The sequence below is a fragment of the Desarmillaria tabescens genome, assembly GCF_030435595.1.
Source record: "Desarmillaria tabescens strain CCBAS 213 chromosome Unknown EV420scaffold_10, whole genome shotgun sequence".
Classification (NCBI taxonomy): domain Eukaryota; kingdom Fungi; phylum Basidiomycota; class Agaricomycetes; order Agaricales; family Physalacriaceae; genus Desarmillaria; species Desarmillaria tabescens.
The window spans coordinates 678504-701276 of NW_026848309.1; the positions used below are offsets into that span (position 1 = coordinate 678504).

The 22773-nt window shown below is 49.8% G+C and overlaps 5 protein-coding genes across 5 annotated transcripts; 3 read left to right on the plus strand and 2 right to left on the minus strand.

Annotated features, from left to right (window-relative positions):
• The first annotated feature begins 246 nt into the window (after nt 1–246).
• Nucleotides 247–3060, plus strand: EV420DRAFT_1527535 (glycoside hydrolase superfamily). Its single transcript, XM_060472459.1, has 10 exons — nt 247–613; nt 663–778; nt 832–1153; nt 1207–1649; nt 1697–2009; nt 2060–2132; nt 2189–2258; nt 2309–2470; nt 2524–2772; nt 2828–3060. The coding sequence occupies exons 1-10, from the start codon at nt 361–363 to the stop codon at nt 2879–2881; spliced, it is 2055 nt and encodes a 684-aa protein (XP_060333573.1). The 5' UTR covers nt 247–360; the 3' UTR covers nt 2882–3060.
• A 245-nt stretch (nt 3061–3305) lies between these two features.
• On the plus strand, nt 3306–5810 carry EV420DRAFT_132701 (caspase domain-containing protein). The gene is made up of 18 exons (XM_060468766.1): nt 3306–3503; nt 3560–3571; nt 3625–3744; nt 3800–3811; nt 3867–4182; nt 4234–4315; nt 4369–4515; nt 4568–4630; nt 4683–4729; nt 4781–4831; nt 4882–4893; nt 4949–4973; nt 5026–5039; nt 5097–5174; nt 5225–5305; nt 5357–5421; nt 5485–5542; nt 5594–5810. The coding sequence occupies exons 1-18, from the start codon at nt 3409–3411 to the stop codon at nt 5618–5620; spliced, it is 1305 nt and encodes a 434-aa protein (XP_060333574.1). The 5' UTR covers nt 3306–3408; the 3' UTR covers nt 5621–5810.
• A 760-nt stretch (nt 5811–6570) lies between these two features.
• On the minus strand, nt 6571–7197 carry EV420DRAFT_1477556 (uncharacterized protein; the record flags this gene model as incomplete). The annotated part of the gene is made up of 2 exons (XM_060469424.1): nt 6571–6888; nt 6943–7197. The coding sequence occupies 2 exons, from the start codon at nt 7195–7197 to the stop codon at nt 6571–6573; spliced, it is 573 nt and encodes a 190-aa protein (XP_060333575.1).
• A 162-nt stretch (nt 7198–7359) lies between these two features.
• On the plus strand, nt 7360–8540 carry EV420DRAFT_132731 (coproporphyrinogen III oxidase). The gene is made up of 2 exons (XM_060468767.1): nt 7360–7959; nt 8013–8540. The coding sequence occupies exons 1-2, from the start codon at nt 7521–7523 to the stop codon at nt 8363–8365; spliced, it is 792 nt and encodes a 263-aa protein (XP_060333576.1). The 5' UTR covers nt 7360–7520; the 3' UTR covers nt 8366–8540.
• Nucleotides 8541–8927: 387 nt separating this feature from the next.
• EV420DRAFT_1746175 (uncharacterized protein) lies at nt 8928–10709 on the minus strand (the record flags this gene model as incomplete). The annotated part of the gene is given in 9 exon segments (XM_060480156.1): nt 8928–9065; nt 9158–9257; nt 9326–9407; nt 9583–9615; nt 9679–10157; nt 10184–10239; nt 10259–10350; nt 10426–10484; nt 10529–10709. 9 exon segments carry the CDS (start codon nt 10537–10539, stop codon nt 8928–8930), a joined length of 1050 nt encoding a protein of 349 aa, XP_060333577.1. The 5' UTR covers nt 10540–10709.
• Nucleotides 10710–22773: the final 12064 nt, after the last annotated feature.

Genomic DNA, 22773 nt, shown 5'->3' on the forward strand with positions numbered 1-22773 from the left:
CTTGAAAACGTGCACATTATTCTGAACGGATATCTTAACCTTGCACTTCGAGTTCACCAAAGTTCACTGTTATGCGCCATCGACCAACATGGACACCCGGAAGCTGCCTTAAGGACAAGCGAAACGCTACGAGTCTTCAATACGGATCCCACAAATATAACCTTTCTATATTGATCATAGAACGCAACGGCGGCTGTCCGTAGCTCTCCTTGTGTGATGGTAACTACAGTCTCGAATACTTATCTCGGTGGCGGTGTAGGTTGCGATCATTAACTACGTCATAGCGATTTGGAGGTTTCGAAAGGTTGCATCTCTTCCCTTGCCCACTACCACCACCACCTCGAATCATTTTCTCTTCTCATGCCTGAAAAGCGTCTTTCACCTGAGGCCGTCGTGGCTGTTGATGGCTATCTAAAACCAAACGTCGACCATATCGTGAAAAGACATGATTTGTTCAGAAAGGTCAAGGACGATATCGAACAACACGAAGGAGGATATGACAGTTTCACCAAAGGATACCTGAAATTTGGGTTGAACGTTGGATCCAGTGGAGAAGTCGTCTACAGAGAATGGGCTCCAAATGCACAGGAGGCATTTTTTATTGGCGACTTTAGTGAGTACGCAGTCTGTGATAGATTGCGATCTTGTTGATACTCTTCTAGATGACTGGAACAGGACATCACACCCTATGAAAAAAAACCAGTTTGGTGTTTGGGAGATTGCAGTGCCTCCGTCGTCGCCAGGTATCTGCGCCATTCCACACGATTCCAAGATCAAGGTAAGCACCGCATCTTATCCTTAACTCTCGCATATATGCTGATGTTTCATCAGATTTCGATGATTCTTCCATCAGGAGAACGTGTAGAACGCATTCCAGCATGGATCAAACGCGTCACTCAGGAACTCAGCGTTTCACCTGTTTATGATGCGCGCTTCTGGAATCCGCCCGAATCTGAGAAGTACAAGTTCAAAAACCCTCGTCCACCCTACCCGAAAGATGCAAGAATCTACGAATCGCACGTTGGCATCTCGACTTCCGAACCTAGGGTAGGGACGTACAAAGAATTTACGGCGAATGTTTTGCAACGCATTAAAAATCTTGGTTACAATGTCATTCAATTGATGGCCATCATGGAGCATGCCTACTACGCGTGTACGTCATTCTGCCACATACATCTATGGCTCCCAGTTGACGCATTTTTTTAGCCTTCGGCTACCAGGTGACAAGCTTCTTCGCAATAAGCTCACGATACGGAACTCCAGAGGAGCTGAAGGAGCTTATTGACACGGCACATGGCATGGGTCTGACTGTTCTCCTTGACATTGTTCATTCCCATGCTTGCAACAACGTCCTTGACGGGATAAACGAATTCGATGGAACTGATCATTTGTACTTCCATGAGGGAGGCAAGGGCCGACACGACCTTTGGGATAGCCGTCTCTTCAACTACGGCAATCATGAGGTGTTGCGATTCCTCTTGAGCAATCTTAGATTCTACGTGGAGGAATATCAGTTCGACGGATTCCGGTTTGATGGCGTGACTAGCATGATGTATACGCACCATGGAATAGGAGCTGGGTTCTCGGGCGGATACCACGAATATTTCGGCGACTCTGCTGATCTTGAAGCGATTGTCTATCTCATGCTGGTATGTGTGCTTAAATTGTCTTTGAAGACAATATTAACCCTTTCCAGGCAAACGACGCCATGCACTCGTTATACCCGAAAGTCATCACTATAGCCGAGGATGTTTCCGGGATGCCTTTGCTTTGTATCCCTGTAAACAAAGGTGGTGTCGGATTCGATTATCGCCTATCCATGGCTATTCCGGACATGTGGATCAAGTTATTGAAACACAAAACGGACGACGAGTGGGGTATGGGTGACATTGTGCATATTCTTACGAACCGGAGGTTTGGTGAAAAAAGCGTGGCGTACTGTGAGAGCCATGACCAGGCCCTCGTGGGAGACAAAACCCTCGCGTTTTGGTTGATGGATAAAGAAATGTGTACGTCCCAAGAATGCTTCAAAGTCAAGATGATCTAATGTGTAACTCAGATACTCATATGTCGGACTTGACACCGATGACGCCTGTCATATCTCGGGGCATCGCGCTTCATAAGATGATTCGGTATGTCCCGCGGAGTTCCTATTGTATCATCAGTGTGAAAATGAACCGCTTCGTAGATTTCTGACACACTCTCTGGGCGGCGAAGGGTACCTGAATTTTGAGGGGAATGAATTTGGACATCCCGAAGTACGTCCATAAATTTTCACATCGAGCGTAACTGAGCTGATGTGATAAAGTGGCTCGACTTCCCCAGAGAGGGTAACGGCAACTCATTCCACTATGCACGCCGCCAGTGGAACGTGGTTGACGACCCTTTACTTCGGTACAAGTACCTCAATAACTTTGACAGCGCAATGAATCATGCAGACGAGAAGTATAGCTGGCTTTCTGCTCAACCGGTAAGGACTGTCAGTCAGATGGTACGAGATGCTTTTGATGACGGGTGTGCCAGGCGTACGTCTCCCTAAAACACGAGGTCGATAAAGTGATTGTATACGAGCGTGCGGGTCTGCTTTTCATATTCAACTTCCATCCGACGCAGAGTTTCACGGACTATCGAGTTGGGGTAGATGAAGCGGGGAAGTACAGTGTGATTTTGTCAAGTGATGAAGTGCGGTTCGGCGGTTTCGACAACGTCAAGTTAGGTGGGGAATACTTTACCACTCCCATGGAATGGAACAATAGGAAGAACTGGCTTCAGGTATGTTTCTGGCATGTTCTGTTCTTGAGCTGCTGGACCAATTCATCGACTTTAGGTCTACATTCCGACTAGAACCTGCTTGGTTCTGGCGAAGCAAGGAAACAACTAAATTTGTACTGGTTCAATTTGAAGGCTTTTGGGGCGCTCCTCCATGTATATTAGTAGACTTCTTTTCTGTATCATTTTGCACAATAGAGCCCAGATAAGGATAGTATTAACAGCAGGAAGAAGAATATAATCAGGTCGATCATGATCGGACACGATCTCCGACTCGAGGCCTGTTCCGCGTCATATTGGCGGTCATTTTTACCAGTTTTTACCTAGTAATGTGTCAGAGGACTTTATCGGGAATTCCGTGCTAAAGTGGGGGATACTAAAACGGCGCGCTCAGGTAAACTGCTAGACGACGTTGAGCGCCAGGATCCGAGTGAAAAGAGACACCGGACCTCAGAGAGCAGCCGGAATGGAGGGCCGGTCACTGGTCGGCCAAATTTCGAATCTGATTGATCTGGCGTTGATCTTCGCACAGCCAGCTGACCACTCTTCCTCTTACCATCACCATCGTACCAAAGGCTGTTTTTTGTGACAACATCCTAGTTTCTGCCTCTCTTTTTGTGTCACTTGCTTTTTGCGAAGATGATGTGGGATTTTTCTGATGCGAACGGCCCCCCTCCACCTGGCAGTCCGTATCATCAACCTCAACCATCGGCGTATGGCATGCCATCTGCTACGTGAGTACAGAAATCCGTTCAGTTGACTTGACTTGATGTAAAGAAAAACCATGCAGGTATCCTGCCGCGTGAGTGCTAATCATTTTGCAACGCGGAACAAAGGTCAATGACGGGTAAGTAGTGCATATGGTCAGCCCGGCTATGGCGAACCTGTTGCATTTCCAAGCTCTCCTTACCATGACCCGTACTCTGCCGCCTCATCTTATAACTCGGCTCCACCCCCTGTCAGTTCCCATTTTCTGTAAGTCTAGCGTTGACACTGTCTTCCTGTAATGCGCTCAATACAAGTCATACAGCACTGTCCCAGAGTAAGTCCGGACTCTTGATGAGCCACTTGAAAAGTGTAATAATTCATCGTTCTAGCATGAATGTGCCCCCCGAGGCACCTAGAGCTCTCAGTAGCCGTGAAGAACATTATCATCATCACTACCACCGTAGTAGTAGCAGCAGTCACCACCGGCATCATTCCAACCCCGAGCGCCCTGCTCGTGTGTCCCATAACGGTAGTCAACATATCATTGTTAGCAGTCCGCGTCATCATCATCACCAAAGCAGCCATAGCAGTCGCCCGCGTCCTGCATCCACCACTCCCGCCGCTCAGCCTACTCAACCCTCGCAACCTTCACAGCATCAGTGCTTCAAATATTCCAAGTGTACCGGACGTAAAAAGGCGCTCTGTGTAAGCATTCCCCTACAATATGATTTTTAAGCGCTGACCTTGAGCGATTAGATCGGAATTAATTATCGCGGACAACCCCATGAGCTCAAAGGATGCATTAATGATGCTAGACATATACGCGACTTCTTAATGCGTCAGTTCAATTTATAGTCTTCTTTTTGGATGCTGACCTTACGAACAACACAGATCACTGGGGATACAAGCCTGAAGATATTGTAATGCTTACCGATGATAGCACCAATCCTCGTTCCCAGCCAACAAGGAAGAACATGCTCGACGGAATGCGCTGGCTTGTCAAGAACGCTCAACCACACGACTCGCTCTTCTTCCACTGTAATACCACTAAAGATTAATCAGTTTCCGCTTTCTCATTCTTTGCTGTTAGATTCCGGACATGGCGGACAAACGAAAGACCAGGACGGAGATGAAGTTGATGGTTATGATGAAGGTATGCTCAATTCTGTCCAGACCTTGCACATTCCTCTGACCATCCTTTATAGTCATTTTTCCGGTCGACTTCAAGCGTCGGGGACAGATTATTGATGACGTGAATGCGGAATGCTCTGGATTTTCATTTGGTTACTTATTATTCGCACAGGAAATGCATTCAATCATGGTCAAGCCTCTTCCAGCCGGGTGTCGTCTGACGGTATGTGCATCTTTTTTGAGAAATCAAAGCACGGATTCATTGAAATTCAGGCTCTGTTCGATGTAAGCCAGAGAATCCTCAATATTTATCTGCTGATGAGTCATTGTGATCGTTTAGTGTTGTCATTCCGGAACTGCCTTGGGTATGTGTATATGCTGGCGTCAAAGATTGTTCTTATTCCTTTACTTCCCCAGATTTACCTTATATTGTGAGTACATGACAGTATTGCGCTATTTCCCCCAGAGGCTGATTGACGCGGCTGAAGTACGGTTCTGACGGTCGATTGAAAGGAGAGCAAGTTTCCAAGAAGTGGAGAAAACTCAAATCCACGTCTGCTGATGTGGTAAGGCCTATTTCCTTCGTCGAAGCAGAATAGTGTATAATTTTGCATAGATATCCTGGTCGGGGAGTAAAGATGGTCAAACAAGTGCAGACACCTTCCAAGGTGGCGTAGCTGTTGGCGCCATGAGCTATGTGAGCGATTTGATTTATGCTTGGCAAAGTTGTCCTGATCCGAGGCGCCAGGCCTTCATCACATCACTCAGGAAGAATCCCGAACAATCTTATCAACAGCTGCTTCGATCAATCAGGTTAGCAAGTCGCACGCTCTCTAATGAACTTCTCTCGCTGACTCCTTTGATTCATCTTCATAGAACAATTCTCCATCCGAAGTACAGTCAGAAACCTCAACTCGGTAGTTCTCATCACATAGTGAGCTCTCCTGCCTTATTCTCCACCTCTTGGTCATTGAATTCCTTCTAGGATACGAATCTACGCTTCATTTTGTAAGGGAGTGAAAAGCCCGATAAAGACTATAGCAACACGGACGTCATTGTATTGAATCAAATATCTATCATACCAACCAGCTATGTGTTACGTACGCTTCATTATACTTTAAGTATCTAGTAATTATGTGATTCCACACTGTTCGGTGTGTTCATCTTGTATTTCTTCCGTCTGACTGTACTACATAACGCCTTTTAAGTGTATCAAAATGCACCGAATACGTAAAATACCACGAGTCTCTAACGCTTGGCAGCTACTAGAACGGATCCTTCTCCCGGAAGAAACAAGATTGTGATTCATAAATATTCAATACCACCCCGTAACATCAGAATCCAGCTGCAGATTTGTATGAAATGTGAGTCTGCTTAGCATAACTCTTCTGAAATATGCATTCTGACGAGCCTTCTGCAGAGGAGACCTCATCAATGCCACTCTCAGTCAAGCTTCGCAGGCGCGGATAAAAGATGATAGCTGAGGGGACCCCTTTCTGCTCCGAAGAATCTCCTGTTTGCCTCGACGCTTCGGTGGCCCTTCGCTAATGTGGCGAGCCAGCCCAGACGGGGGCAAATATAATGAGAACAACGGCGGTCGGTGCTTTTGCAAGCACAACGTCATTGATAGCAACGTATGTAACTCCCCGGTAGTATATAATGATGATCTGAACCGTAGATAACAATGTCGGAACGACGAAATCGTGGTAGCAATCCAAAAGAGAATCTTGAGGCGTTCAGCGAATGATACTGAATATATCAGATGTCAATGACTGCTTCGTCGTTGTCTGACGGAGCTGGAATCACTTACTCGTTGATGAAGATATCATTGATGGACTCGGCGACCTACTTTCTCTACTCCGCAATACCAGTCTCCAGAGGAAAAAAATGGAAGCATACCTAGCAAAGGATAAATCGAGACGGATTTCGGAATACAACCGAGCTGTTCTTACATATTATCAATCACGATTCAACCTTCGGGTAGGGTGCTTGTAACCACATCTGAGATACCCAGAGACTCGCAGTCACTGGGTTCCTAGTAACATCGACAAGGACGCTGATAAAAACAAAGAGATTAATTACGCGCGCGATCTTCGGGAGGACAGATAGCGTAATGAGTGCTACCCATCTCCTCATGCCTATGTATGCAGGAGGATAAACGGCCAGCGAACGAAGGAGAATGATAGCGTCGATTAAAATGTATTGACCGGAGCCAAAGACGCCCACGACGAGATCATAAGCCATCCCTGGGGGGTTGTCAGGAGATAGAATGGTGCGGATCTGGACTTAAGTCAGTCTTACCAGAAGTGGCGTTGAGATAATTCGATAACTTACCCCACGGTAGTCTAGTAGCACACCGGTGGTGAAAGCCAAAGATATAGTGATAATATTCAATATGAATATTGGCTTGCGACGTCCTCGCAGAGTGGATAGGTACATCAGGGCAATCAGGAGGGGTACGAGCATGGCCGTAAAGGAATGCACGATGAGAATGCTTGTCAGAGTCGGTTGGACAATAGCAATGTAGTTGATGCCAGGAGGAGGTAATTCCAACGTCCCGGGGAGTAAGGAGACGTCCCACTCGACCATTTTGAAATCTCTGATAATATGTCAGAGATATGAAGGATTGAAGAACAGACCCTTATAAGGGTGTAGAGAAGAGTCGCCATAAGCTAGAAAAATGCCGAAGGTTCATTAAGAAAGAAAAGTACCGAGATGCGAGGCAACACAAAAACACACGAAACACCTACTGCGGCCCTGAGCAAGCCCTGAGATATATGTTAGCAGTCTAAATCACTTCGAATCATGATCAATATTGACCATCCTTGTCACTGAACTTTTTCCTCCCTGGTGAGTTGTTGCAGACTTCACATGCACAGCTTCAATTAGATTGGTTTCGAAGAATCACTACTATGGATCCTCCTGACGCGCGAGCGGGTCATTGTATTGAAAATTTCCAGAGCAAGAATGTCAGCATCCTGCAAGAATTGGATCGTAGCACCCCTCCATTCGACATCGCCAATTGGACTCAAGATGAAGGCGGCCGAGGGCGAGCATGCGCCTTTTCATCACCATCAGCCACCTGCATCCTCGAGAAAGCAGCTGTGAACATATCCATGATGCATGGCGACTTACCTTTATCTTCCATCCAAAAGACGGCTGTGGAGCATCCATCTGTCAGATATTCAACAGATATCAGCTCCAATGTGCCGTTCTTTGCTGCCGGTATCAGTCTTATCATTCATCCACGAAACCCCAATGTGCCCAGTGCCCACGCCAATTACCGTTATTTTGAGATCGTTAGGCCAGGAACGAGCACATCAGAGATGCCCCAAGCGTGGTGGTTCGGAGGTACGATGTGCATTGACAGAAAAAGCCCATAATTATGCTATTCTTTATTGCAGGCGTTACCGACCTCACACCGTCCTACTTCTTTGAGGACGACTTCTGGCATTTTCACCGTACGTTGAAAGAAGCTTGTGATCCGTTCGGATCAGCCCAAAATCCCGCGTTTAAACAGAACTGCGGCGAGTGCTTCTTCCTGAAGTATCGGGGAATCGGCGGTTTGCGCTTTGATGATCTCTGCGAAGAGCCGCATTCACTGTTGAAAGACGTGTCTGCATCTTCTCGCCCTCAGACTGCAGAGGAAATACTTGACTTCGTTCGGAGCCTAGGAGATACAAAGGAGATGCCTTTATACCCTCATACATCCCGATCCTATCTAATCGGTCTGGCACAAGGTGGACCCCGAAGATGAGGAGGTGGCAACTCATTCGTTTGAGGAAGGTAGGTTGAGTTCAATTTGGTCTAGAGGAACGATGTTTGGCCTGGCCGTTCCCGGTATACAAGTTACCTTGCTGGATAGCAAGGTCTACCCACGTCCGTTCACTTTGTCGCCGAAAGTTGTGATGGGCAAATATATGTAAACATACTCCGACATACCTAATAAGTCGATACGGCCGGCGGGCTTCCGTAGTTGAAAACGATTTATACCTGACCCTTGCATGTATTTTTCGACTATCCGTCCTCTGCACTGCTGGGGTGTGCCGGTCTTTTGACCCGAAAACCAGCATGCAAAAACCGGTACTGTTTTGGACATGTCTTTGGCCCAGAAGATTTGGTGCGAAAAGACCATGTCAAATATAGCGCACTTTGTACTTAATTTTTTGTATCTGTATTTCAACCGAAAAAGAGCAAATGGAAAACATGCGGTCTTTGGACAGATCTTCGATCCAGTGGTCTTTGGAAACCAAAAACCTCCGATCTGATTACTGGTTTTTGGTTCGGTCTTTTGATCGGTTTTTGTATTGGTCTTTGGATCACTTCCTTTGTTCTTTCCTTTGTTCCTCTGGTCTTTTTGCCCAAAAGACCAGTTCCAAAGACCAAACCAAAGACCAGTAATCAGATCGGAGGTTTTTGGTTTCCAAAGACCACTGGATCGAAGATCTGTCCAAAGACTGCATGTTTTCCATTTGCTCTTTTTCGGTTGAAATACAGATACAAAAAATTAAGTACAAAGTGCGCTATATTTGACATGGTCTTTTCGCACCAAATCTTCTGGGCCAAAGACATGTCCAAAATAGTACCAGTTTTTGCATGCTGGTTTTCGGGTCAAAAGACCAGGCACGCCCCAGCAGTGCTGTGCGCTTCTATACAGTGTATACTCGGTCGAATTTCGAATAATTTCACGGTGATTCAACAGGGAAAAAAAACGTACCCATCAAGAATCAAACTGGCAGACTCGTAAGCCGTAGCATAGCCACACTCTGGCTTTAACCAGTTAAGCCACACAACCATTGCTGTACTTGTGTCTTTTATTTATTATAGTCTGTAAAAATATGTAATGGCAACTTTTTTAAAATTTTATTTTGGACGGTAGTGAATTCAACGTTCATTTCATCATTGCGAGATCTCAGATTCTTTTCGTCGGTCCGTTTACAATGCTAACTTCCACCTGTCAAATATTGAACTCACTGCCCTCGAAACTGTCGTACTTTAGGTATAAGACTGCCGATAAATCATAGTCTACACCCGTTAATCAAATCTTGAGAAGCTGTTGAGAACGCTCACCATTTTGATGAACGCCTCCTTCTAAATTGATGTCTGATTCGCCTTCAGAGGTTTCGTTCCTATTTCTGACAGTGGTAAACACGTCTGCAGCGTGGACGTGTGTACGGTCTCCCTTATTATCCGTACTGTGTTCGTTCCAAATGGGTTTTGTCTCCTTCTCGTACTGATGCAATGCACCGTTGGGCTCGTCAATATGCCCCACAAAAACTGCCCTGCATCGTAATGCGAACTCCTCTTCGTGTGCTGTTGCGTCGACATTGTCCTTGGTGTTTCTGCTATCTGACATCTTGTCGTTGATCCCTCCAACGTATATTGCTTGTCGATGAGAATGTTGTCCCAACTCTCCAAAGAGCGTGGATATGACGTCTTCGGAAAGCAAAGTCGGCCAGTCCATCCCTCGCAATCCAATGCTCTCATTTCCACCGTCATCTTTACGTTGTCGACTAGCATATACGGCTCCCCTTCCAGTTGCATATTCCCTGCCTCGAAAAATGCCACGACTCACATCTCCACCAAGAAATTCCAGCCATCATTCGTGAACCCGTGTATCATTGCCGTTGACTGTCAGCGTGCTGCCCACTGTACACGCTCTCTTAAAGGCAAAGTTCTCCGTCTCGTTGAGTTGGATGTCCTCGTTGTCTACGCTCCTCGTATTTCCCTTCATACGCGATCCTAAACATGAAACGCCATCTGCAATGCATAGGGGATATGACCCACTTGAATTCGAGTCTAAAAGAACATACGCACCTTTCTCCCCATCTGTGAACGACTCCGATCCTTCAAAAATTTCTATATTCCTGAACATCCTTGTGAGTACATATGCAGTTGTTTCGTCTGTTGCAACGCTTACCTTGTAGTCATTGTTGAGTACAATTGGATTTGGTCAACGAGTGAGTTAAGGTGAGGTTAATAAATTTGATGGCGTCTACAATGCCAAATAGTAAAATACTTCACATATGTACTACGGACACACTGCTATGTACATGTTTTCCTTGGCTGCAGCCTAATGCACAATCTCACTCTAGATGGACGGGCAATTGGTATTTTTCCATCCAAATTAAAGCTCTCTGGAATTTCCGTCCGATACCTGTCACAGTTATAATTGGATCTTTAACTGAATGACTTGTGCGAGTGTTTTTTTGGTCATACCAGGGAGACTTGTGTTGAGGTGTTGCCAATTAGCTGGTAGCGAGGATGTAGGAATAATGATTATAGATGCGAATAAATAATGATGTTGATACCCTTTACAAGAAAGGAGGTTACATCTTGTATGTGCACTTGCGCTGGTTCCATCTCGCTCGACTCTACCTGATCTGGGACAGATCAACCACATCTTTGAATGATAACTCGTACGGACTCACCGTTTTGTGCTGATCCTTGTAAAAAAACTTCGCTGCTTTCAGTCTTCTACCCTTCTCTATCTCGATGCCCCATTTCAATTGATGCTCTAGCAGAATCGTCCATACCCTGTCATCGCAGTACTGTCTGATTGTTCTCCTGCCCATCTCGATCGTTAGAGTCATCCACCCATCGTCCGTGTATCCTCTGAGGGTGTAATGCCAGAATCCCTGGCTTTTGTGCCAAGGACACCTGAACAATGTTTGAATAAGCGATACAGGAATCCTTTTCAGATACTCACATTAATGATAAAATCTTTACTCCCACATTTTCTAAATGGACTCCGTGTCTTCGAATGGCCTCTGATAATATTTTGCCCGGGTAAAGATCGTATGGTGTGTTAGCCACTAACTCAAATCGACTTAGATCGTACTAGGATCACTACTCGCACTTCGGTAGACGATACTCTAGCAAGTCAAAGGCGACGTAAGTCGATGGGACAGATAGTCACGAAGAACGGAGTTCGATATTAGGTAGAATAAACCTTAGCCGAAGCTGGGGTTTAGGCCAGCTGAGGCTCTACTTTAAATACACGTTGAGTACACTAAAAATAGTACTGTGAGAATGTCCGATCAGAACCGCAGTATAAAGTAAGCGTGAATACGTAAGAAAAGGAAAAGAAAAGAATAAACCGTAACATTACCCCCTCCCTATGACTCGTTCGTCCCAAACGAACTGTTTGAGTCCTCTCCATCGCTTGAGGTTGATTGGCGTGACTGTGAATAAAAAGACCAGGTATCGTCGTCTGTATCTTCATCCTCATCGGGCTCTGTGTCCCAATTTTCCCATATCCGTTCGAGGTTTTGGAGGTTGACTTCTTCTTCTTCATCGTCAGGACAGTCGTTGGACAGGTCAATATTATCAATGATTTCGGAAGAGGGATAAGAGTCTTGTTGGGCGTCGGAGTGTTTTGGATTCGTACATTTGGATGAATATACCGTTTCAATGTCAGTGATGCATGGGGTGTTAGGATCATGGTATTCGATGGGCAGGTTACGAGGAATTTTGTCGTCGATTCCGATAGTGTTCTCTTTTTTGTTTACGGTCCACACAACCTTCCGAATCCTTGCCTCGTACTCGTTGACGAGTTCTTCGGCATTGGCCATGTCGGAACGTTTGACCCACGAATTTTCTTCCACTGGGTAACCTCTCCATTTTACCAGGTATTCGGTAATGGTACGACGGGTTCGCCCACGACCAATAACTCGGTCTCTTTCCCCTGCGATTTCCTCGATTTCGTATTCTTCCTCGTCGTCAATGAGTTCGGGAGGTGGTCGCTCGGGACGTGGTTGATTAGGAAATTCAGGTGCTTGGTAGGGAGTCAACAGGGACTCGTTGAATCGGTTGTGAATGCGCCATTTCGCCGGAAGTTTCAGCTCATAAGCTGAAACTCCTTTCTTTGCGGTGATGGTGAATGGTCCTACCCGTCGATCCCCTAATTTCTTGGTCGGGCGAGGTAGGCTTAGGTTGGTGGCATCCAGCCATACCCTGTCGCCTATTTGATACTCTACAGCCTTTCCTTTATGCTTATCGTAAGCCTTCTTCATTGATGTGGCCACTCGTTCGAGTGACTCCCTCGCCTTCTCTTGTACCTCTTGGATTCCTTGGACCAACTTCGATGCTGCTGGTACGGCGTCCGGGCGTTGGGCCACCTTAATGACCTGTCCATCACGTCCGAATACCACCTTGTAGGGGGAAAAACCCGTAGCGGAGTGTTTTCGATTGTTGTGAGTGAACGCTGCAAGCGGTAGCCACTCGCTCCAGTCGTCTTGTCGATAACTGACAAACATCTTGAGGTACTTTTCGATCTCTTGATTAACTCTCTCCATCTGTCCGTCCGTCTGGGGGTGATAAGCTGTAGAGGGGTTCCCCGTGATCTGAATGAGGGCGTAGAACTCCTTCATAAATTTGGACACAAAAACAGCCCCCCTGTCCGAGATAACTTTTTCCGGCATTACACCGTACGGCACATAGACGTGGTCTCGTAGGATCTTAGCGAAACCTAACGATGACAATTCCTCTGTGCAGGCAATGGGAATGATAGTTTTCGAAAATCGATCTACTATGACGAGAATGGAGTTATTCCCTCTTGAATCAGGAAGCTTAGTGATCATGTCGACTGAGATGTGAGTCCACGGTCGATCGGGAACCTCGTTCGGGTGAAGGGGCGCCCTTTTGGGACGGCGATCCGCCTTTGTCCTTTGGCAGACCTCGCATCCCTTCACATAGGCTTCCACTTCTGAACGCATCCGCGGCCACCAATAGTCTCACAGGATGAGTTCCTTGGTTTTCTCTATGCCCGGATGTCCCGCCATTATGTGATCATGATGCAGGGCGATGATCTCGCCCCGCAGTTGCCTATCCTGGGGTACGTAAATGCGTCCGTCATACCACAGTAGTTCTTGATTTCGGGAGATCCCCTTTTCATGATTGAGGGAGTCAGAGATACCTCGGTCCCATTTGCGAAGATCATGAGTGGCTAATTTAACCTTCTCATGTAGCTCTTCCACGGTGGGCATAACGAGGGCTTGGAAATGAGCAGGTTTTAGGATGATCACGTCCTTGTTGTCGTCCTTCCCCTGATCATGATCCGCTCGTCGAGATAACAAGTCCACCTTTCGATTTTGAGCTCCAGGTTTATGGTGCAGCGTGAATTGGTATTCGGCTAACTCCGTCACCCATCGAGCTTGTCGTCGGTTGAGTTTTTGGGGTTTTCGAAAATATTGAAGGTTAGAGTGATCTGTCCAGATCTCAAAGTCTTCACGAGCGCCCATGAGATATTGTCGCCATTCCTCTAGCGCAATCATAATGGCTAGGAGTTCCTTGTCGTAAATTTTGTAGTTACGTTCTGTGACCGATAACGACTTGGACAGGAAGGCTACTGGCCGCCACTTCTCCTCTTGCCATTGGGATAGTACGGTGCCAATTGCCCCTTCACTAGAGTCGGCCTCCACTCGGAACTGGCCTTCATCGAGTGGTATTGCCAAGACTACATCTTGGCGGAACAGCTCCTTGATCCTTTCGAACACTTTTTCCTGCGTTTCTCCCCACCTCCATTCCACTTTCCCCGTGAGGGCCGTGAGGGGTTTGACATGTTTACTATAGTCTCGGATGAACCGTCGATAAAAGTTGCAGAAGCCTAGGAATGATTGCAGCTCCTGCTTCTTAGTCGGGACGGGCCACTCTAGCAGGCCGGCAATCTTGACGGGGTCCATGCGAATCTTTCCCTCGCTGATGAGAACGCCCAAATATTCTGTCTCCTCTACTTCAAACTCGCACTTTTCGGCTTTGAGGAACAGTTTGTTTTCCCGTAGAATCCGAAGCACCTCGCGTACGATGCGTCTGTGGTCCTCTTTGTTTTTGGACGCAATGAGTATATCGTTGAGGTAGACTGACACTTCCCCAGCGGTGATGAGATCCTTGAAGATGTCGTTCATCATCCACTGAAAGGTAGCCGGCGAGTTTGTCAGTCCGAAGAACATCACCAGGGGTTCGTAGAGGCCGCGATTGGTCCGAAAAGCTGCCTTCCACTCATCCCCTTGCTTTATTCGAACGTTGTTGTATCCCCAACGCACGTCTAGCTTGGTGAAATATTTGGCTTGTTTCAGCCGGTCCATAAGCTCCCTGATAAGCGGCAACGGGTATCGATTCTTGATGGTCATCTCGTTGAGCTTGCGATAATCCTGGACGGGGCGAAGTTTGCCATCCTTCTTTTTAACGAAGAAGAAGGGGGAGGCCATCGGCGATTTGGAGGCCTGGATGCGTCCCGTGGTCAGGTTTTCATCCAGGAACTTGTCCAACTCCTCCTGTTCGGCCGGGTTGAGGGGATAGACCTTGCAGTCTAGGTTAGCGTTGGCGTTGGGGATCAGCTCAATGGCATGATCCCAGGGTTTGCGTGGAGGCAAATCGTCGAAGTTTTCTTTAGCGAAAACATCTTTGAAATCCCTGTACTCGGCGGGTACTATTTCCTCGAAGGACTTCGCCCCTTTTTGCACATTTGCTCGAGCGGCCAACTCATTTGCTTTAGTTCCCATTGCTCGGATGTGGAACGCTTCCTCGAAGTCAATTACTAGGATGGTATCTCCTTCTTCATATTCATCCCACCTGGCTGTAGGGTCCGTATCGGGAAGGGAGAATGGTATTTTTCGGCAGGTGCAGCGGGCTAAAGTGACCGCCCCAGTGTCCCAGTCGATCAGCGGATTATGTCGCTGTAGCCAATCATGCCCGAGGAACAAAGGGGTGGACCCTAAGTCCACCACGGCTAATTCGATTCGTTCCACATGGTCCCTGATGCGAAGCCGTACTTCGGCATATTCGGTGATGTCACTGCCCTTGTTGCGGGTGCCGTCGGCATTATAGACCGGAACAGGTCGGGCCGCTTTCTTGAGGTTAAGGGCGTGACTCTGGGCCCAGGCGCGGTCTATAGAGCTGCCGGTGGCCCCACTGTCCACCAGTGCTTTCACGGAGTGTGTTTCTCGGGTATCTAGGGTTTCCAATTGCACGGTAATTGATACATTGCGTCCCTTTCTCCCTCGTATGTACATGGGCGGCTTTGTGAGGTCCTCCATCCACTCCCATTTACTTCGAGCTTCCGCGGCGGTTTCGGGTTGCTCCTTGAGCGCCTCCCACAGCTCCACCGTTACCTCCCCTGTACGACGTGGGTGCACCCACCAGTTGAGGGTAGTGAAAGCGGCCAACTCATTAGTAGCGAGTCGCAGCGCTCTTCGGGTCCAGTGTATACCGAAGGGTTCATAGTAGGTGTCCGAAACGGGCTTCCGCTCCTTGTCCTTGGGTGCGAACTCGGGGGTCACATGAGACTTCCCCTTTGGTGTTACGGTCGGGATGTCGGACCGAAGATGGGCTTCTTCGTCTTCTACTTCTTCCAACGAGACAGATGGGGTCTTCCCTCGAAGTGGCATTTGGTCACCGGGACGAGTAAGGTCCCGAGGCGGCACTTGGGCGCCTTTGGTAGTCGAGGTGGTGGAGGAGGGCTCTCTGCCCTGTGTTCTGCCCTGGCCTCGGGCGCTTGTGCGCGGCGTTGTAACCTCCACAGTCGATCCATACTTACTGCTCTTCCTAGACCCGGCGGTACTTCAGGTAACCCTTCGCGGGCGCACACATATCGGCTCCCTCGAGGGGTCTGCACCGTTGGCCATCGGGCTGCCTTCGGCTACTAGGGGCAGGTGGTCCCTCGAGTTCCCGGCCTCAGCTGCTTTTCCGACGCCTCCCACTGGAACAGACAGCTCCACATACGGAGACGCAGGCCCAGTGGGCTGGGTTGTCGACCTTTCTCCCTCTCCGGGGTGACCTCCCCACGTCTGGGGTGCAGTTGAGACTCGACCTAGGGGGCTCTGCCCTCGAGGGGCTTTTCCTGTACGGTGAGCCGGGGGTTCCTGAGCTCGGACGGCCCCTAGGGGTTCAGTACTGAGCGCAGGCTGCGCGGAGTGGCGGAAATCCCCTCCTACGCCATCAGCGTTTTGCGATTCCTTGTCCTTAGTTTCTTCAATTGGTAACGCGGCGAAAAAATTGGTATATTGATCATATGGAGTGCCTACATACGTGGTATAAGTCCGGCTAGAAGTACATGAGCGCGCACCAGGAGAAACTAAGTCCTTTGCCGACGCCGTCGAATCGCTTATTTCGACGCCGGCTCGTCTTTTGACGACTTCTCCCCCCTCCTTGACTTCTTCGATCTTCGTATCCTTGCCTAACTCTTCCTTCTCGGCTTCAGCAAGCAACTGGCGGAGGCGGGCGACGTTGGGTTTCTTGCAAGGTGGAAGTTTGATGGGAAGCCACTTAGACTTGTCGTCAGGGCATTTGTGCTTTGGGCTCCACCCCATGTTCCCACACTTGAAGCAGCGCTTGTCAGATCGGAGCTTGTCGATCTCCATTGGCTGCCCTACGCCACCGTACGTGGTTCCTGTGGCGTCCTTCTTGTCGCCGCTAGAACCACCTCCCTTTGATTGATTTTGATTGCCTCGACCTGAACCGCTTTGGTTCGGGGAGGTCTTACTGGCGAGGCCCTGGGCCACGTCGTATCGGTAGTTGGCGTCGATCCTTAGGACTCGCGCCTTCCATTGTGCGTAGGTTGTGGGGCGCTCGTTGTCCCCATGCATAACCGTTTTGTGCACCGTTGGCCTAATCGCCGCTTCTACCGCCTCGAACATCTGCTTCTTGTCTCCGAACTCCCCGCACTTGTGGGCTAGTCTCTCGAACTTCGCGAAGAATTCGACCGCGGTTTTGAATTCCGACTGTCAAACCTTCTTCCATTCGGCCTTCCAGATTGCCAACTCCACCACTTCGCGGAATTCGACGGTGATGTCATGGGAGAATTCGTCCCATGTGGGGAATCTCCAATGCCCCCGTTCGTCCCGATATCGATAGTACTGGTCGCCCCACCAGTCTTTGGCCTTCTCCCAAAGATACCCTTGCCCGAACGTAATGCGGTAAGGGTTCTGCCCCTGGTCGTTCATGGTAAAGTGGAGGGGGAACACCTGGAAATACATCTCGCAGTGATGGAGGAATCGGTTTATGTCCGTCGACTCCCCCGTGAAATATTCGGGCTGCGTGATTAATTTCGGCTTTACGTCGTTCCACGGGTTGTTGTCCTTTCCCGCCGCTAGTGTCCAAGGCAGAATTGGGTCCGGTGGTGACGGCATCGAAGGTGGGACCGGTGGGTTCGGTGGTCGTGGTAGCGACCGTAGTCGATAGTTGCCCCCAGGCAGGGGGTAGTCTCCCGGGTATACGGGTTGGCATGGAGGTTGTACGGGCGGCTGGGGCGGGACCGTGGACTGTTTACCCTTATCTGAGGGTCCCGCGCCGGGATCGTCCATGTCGTCGTCATCCGGCCCCGCACCCGCCCAGAACTCTTCGGTCTCTAGCGGGTTGGGCATCGGTTGGGGGCGGCGATAGGGTTCGCATCCTCGTTGGGGCGTTTCGGGGTTCATCATATTCCATACGACGGCCGCCCGGTGCCAGGTTTCTACTTCGAGGATGTTTTTCATGAGGTATACGTCCCCCATGCTTCTAGCTGCTTGATAGTCGACCCCCGCGTCTGTAAATAGCCACTGGGGGTCCTTCTCCATGTGCTCCATAATGATTTCATAGAGTCCATGCCAGGGGAGGATGTTGAATATACTAGGCCGAGGAATCGCGCCCCGGAGCATGACCTGTGTCACCGCCGCCATTACGGTCTGTTCTAGGCTCTGGTTCGGGGGCTGGCTCGGCATCCTTTGCCGCCTGCCTCTCTCTGGCGATTCGGTCGATTTCGTGGTTTCGCCTCCACCTCCCGATATCTGAGTCCCCGTCGCTGATCTCGGCCTGGTAGGAGTTCCAGGCTCTTCTTCTTGCCTCGAGATCGGCACCGGCTCTTCGAGCAGCGCCGGCGTATCGAACGGCAGCGGCTCGAATCCGGTTATCGACTTCGGTGGGGGTGGCGTCGGGCTCGAGCAGGAGGTCCCACCAGCTGTTGGGTCCCTGGAGAGCGTCCTCTTCGGCACGTCGGATGCGTGCATCATGCGCTCGGCCGCGCTCCATTCGGGCCTCGATTTCTGGGGACTCCCGGGCAGCTCGAGAGAGTCCGAGGGACTCGACGTACGTGTGATAGAGAAGGGGCCATGGACGCTGCGAGAGGGGGAGCGGGTCGGCGAAGGCTCTTGACGGTACCGACGGCTCCCAGTTGGAGATTCCGGCGAGGCGCTCGGCGGCGGTAACTGTTCCAAGTTCATTGGAATCGTAGTCTGGGAACTCGCTCCAAAGCTCCCCACTCGTCGGCTCGACCGGGGAGACGGCGGGAGCGAGCGCTGGTGCCGCGGACCTCTCAGGGAGCGGGTTGGGCTCTCCTCGGGGCGTGACTCCGGCCACAACAGTTTCTTCCCTCCTGTCGGCATAAACCCAGCTTGTTGTGGGGTGCCAGGTGACTGGCTCTCCCCTATCGGTCGGCCAGGACCTTGGAAGAGACTGTGGCTGAGCTGTACTGGTGGAAGCCGCGGAGGCTCCGAGGCCAAGCTCGCCAGAATCGCTGTCGTAGTCGTCCTCCTGGGCGACCCGGTATCTCCTACTCTCACTTCGCCAGACTGCGTCTGTCCACCTCGTCCCTGACCGGCCGCTGTAGGTGTCTCTGGTATAGGTTGCATTTTCCTCCTCATCCAGGTAGAGGTCGTTGAGGAGGTTGTCGATTCGGGTCCTTTCCCACTCGGTGAGCTCGTCCCCTTCGTGCTCGGTGTCAACTTCTTCTTCATTGTCGACCAGATGCCCGGTGCCTTGTCCTCGGCCTCCGTCGGTGCTTGACTCGCCTTGGACTGGAGACTGGTCGAAGAGACCTGGTAAGGGCGAGTCTCCTCGGTCGAGGAGTACGCCCCGGGTATTGGTGATGTCGATAGAGTCTGCTGGTGCGCTGGAGGCGCTTCTGTAGGAGTCGGTGCTCGACTCTGAGGATCGCGAGCTGGGTCGCGACGATGTGTAGAGGGATCCTCCAGATTCCCCGGAGGCGTTGGGCTCGACATCTCCTATCGTCTGCTGAGATGCCGCGGGAATGTCGATTACCGGCGGTGGATACGCCGGGGTGCTGGGAACGTAATGAAGTGGGAGTTGTGTGTAAGCCACTAACTCTAGTCGACTTAGATCGTACTAGGATCCCTACTCGCACTTCGGTAGGAGATACTCTAGCAAGTCAAAGGCGACGAAAGTCGATGAGACAGATAGTCACGAAGGACGGAGTTCGATGTTAGGTAGAATAAACCTTAGCCGAAGCTGGGGTTCAGACCAGCTGAGGCTCTACTTAAATACACGTGAGTATGCTAAAAATACTACTGCGCAGTCAGTCCGTGATGATCGTACGATGATCGCACCGCGTAATCCGGCTGACTAAAGAAAAGAAAAGAAAAGAAAAAGAAAAAGAAAAGAATAACCGTAACATTACCCCCTCCTTAAGACTCATTCGTCCCGAATGAGAATATCTCCTTCCTTCCACATAAGCGAGTTGAGGGGCTCCCTTCTGCTTTAAAACAGGATTGATTGGACCTCCGCTACACCATGAAAAGTCACACGTTGTGTTCGGCCTCCGACCCTCTCTCCCCCTGGACTTAGGTTCCTATAAATCCTAAGCCACTTTGCGCCGGTTAAGCCTCGACCGTCTGTCGGGATCCGCGATCCCTAAGGGTTCAGTACTCATGATTGAGTGGTGGAAATCCCCTTCTACACCGTAAGGGATGGCCTAGTTAGGCCGTGCTCGTCCGGGACGAGTCATTTGAGTCACTTTCATTACTTGAAGTTGAGCGACGTGATTCTGAATAAAAAGACCAGGTATCGTCGTCTGTGTCTTCGTTGTCATCCGTGTCTGTGTCCCAGTTTTCTCGTATGCGCTCGAGATTTTGAAGGTTTACTTCTTCTTCTTCTTCCGGGCAGTCGTCGGGAAGGGCGATATAATCAATGATTTCGGAAGAGGGATAAGAGTCTTGTTGGGTGTCCGAGTGTTTAGGATTTGTGCACTCGGATGAATACACGGTTTCGACATCGGTGACACACGGGGTGTCGGGATTATGGTATTCGACAGGCAAGTTGCGTGGTATTTTGTCGTCGAATCCGATCGTCTTCCCCGCTTTGTTTACCATCCAGATCATTTTTTGTATGCGGGCTTCGTAGTCGTTGACAAGTTCCTCGGCGTTGGCCATGTCGGAACGTTTCACCCAAGAGTTTTCCTCTGCTGGATATCCCTTCCATTTGACGAGGTATTCGGTGATGGTGCGACGGGTCCATCCACGACCAATGACCCGATCCCTTTCCTCAACGATTTCTTCGATCTCGTACTCCTCTTCATCGTCAATCAGTTCGGGCGGTGGTCGTTCAGGCCGTGGCTGATTGGGGAATTCGGGCGCCTGATATGGCGTTAACAGAGATTCATTGAATCGGTTGTGAATGCGCCACTTCGCGGGAAGTTTCAGCTCGTATGCTGATGCCCCCTTTTTGGCGACAATCGCGAAGGGTCCCACACGTCGGTCTCCGAGCTTCTTCGTCGGGCGAGGGAGGTTTAGGTTGGTAGAGTCCAGCCAAACCTTATCCCCGACTTTGTAGTTTCGCGCCTCCGCTTTGTGCTTGTCATAAGCCTTTTTCATTGACTCGGCCGCCTGTTCTAGTGACTTTTTTGTTTTCTCCTGTATTTCCTGAAGCCCGTGGACGAGTTTAGAGGCGGCCGGTACCGTGTCCGGGCGCTGAGCCGTCTTAATTACTTGTCCGTCGCGTCCAAAGACTACTTTGTACGGGGAGAACCCCGTGGCAGAGTGTTTTCGGTTGTTATGAGTGAACGCGGCGAGCGGTAACCAGTTGCTCCAGTTGTCTTGGCGGTAGTTTACGAACATCTTCAGGTATTTTTCGATTTCCTGGTTGACCCTCTCTGTCTGTCCGTCAGTCTGTGGGTGATAGGCGGTTGAAGGGTTCCCGGACACTTGAAGAAGCGCGTAGAATTCCTTCATGAATTTGGAGACAAAGATAGCCCCCCGATCTGAAATCACCTTCTCTGGCATCACGCCGTACGGTACGTAGACGTAGTCTCGTAGTATTTTGGCGAAACCGAGGGAAGAGAGCTCCTCCGTACACGCGATGGGGATTATGGTCTTGGAAAATCGGTCGACGATGACGAGAATGGAGTTATTCCCCTTAGAGTCGGGAAGCTTGGTGATCATGTCTACGGTGATGTGAGTCCATGGGCGATCTGGGATTTCGTTTGGGTGAAGTGGCGCCCGTCTTGGGCGACGATCAGCCTTGGTTCGTTGGCACACTTCGCACCCTTTTACGTAGGTTTCGACGTCTGAGCGCAGTCTGGGCCACCAGTAGTCTCGTAACACGAGCTCTTTGGTTTTTTCGATACCGGGGTGCCCTGCGGTAGCATGATCATGTCGCAAGGCTATGATCTCTCCCCGCAACCGCTTGTCCCTGGGTACGTAGATACGCCCGTCGTACCAGAGTAGTCCTTGGTCTCGAGAGACCCCTTTTTCGTGATTCAAGGAGTCCGAGACGCCTCTGTCCCACTTGCGTGGATCATGTGTGACGAGTTTAATCCTCTCTTGGAGCTCCTCCGCGGTAGGCATAATTAGAGCGCGGAAGTGCGCTGGTTTCAGGACGGTTACGTCTCTGTTGTCCTTCTTCCCTTGATCGTGATCCGCCCTTCTGGATAGTAGGTCTGCTTTTCGATTCTGGGCTCCAGGTTTGTGGTGGAGGGTGAATTGGTATTCGGCCAACTCCGTTACCCACCGAGCCTGTCGTCTATTTAGCTTCTGCGGCTTGCGGAAGTATTGGAGGTTCGAATGGTCTGTCCAAATTTCGAAGTCTTCTCGGGCGCCCATAAGGTATTGGCGCCATTCTTCTAGTGCAATCATTATTGCCAGGAGTTCTTTATCGTAGATTTCATAGTTCCTTTCAGTGACAGATAGGGATTTGGAGAGAAAAGCGACTGGTCGCCATTTCTCGAGCTGCCACTGGGATAGTACGGCCCCAATCGCTCCTTCGCTGGAGTCCGCTTCCACTCTAAACTTCCCATCGTCGAGGGGAATGGTCAACACCACATCCTCCCGGAACAGGTCCTTGAGTTTCTCGAAGGCGTCCTGTTGGGCCTTTCCCCAATGCCAGTCTACCTTCCCTGTGAGAATCGTGAGCGGCTTGACGTGCTTGCTGTAGTCGCGAATGAAACGTCGATAAAAATTA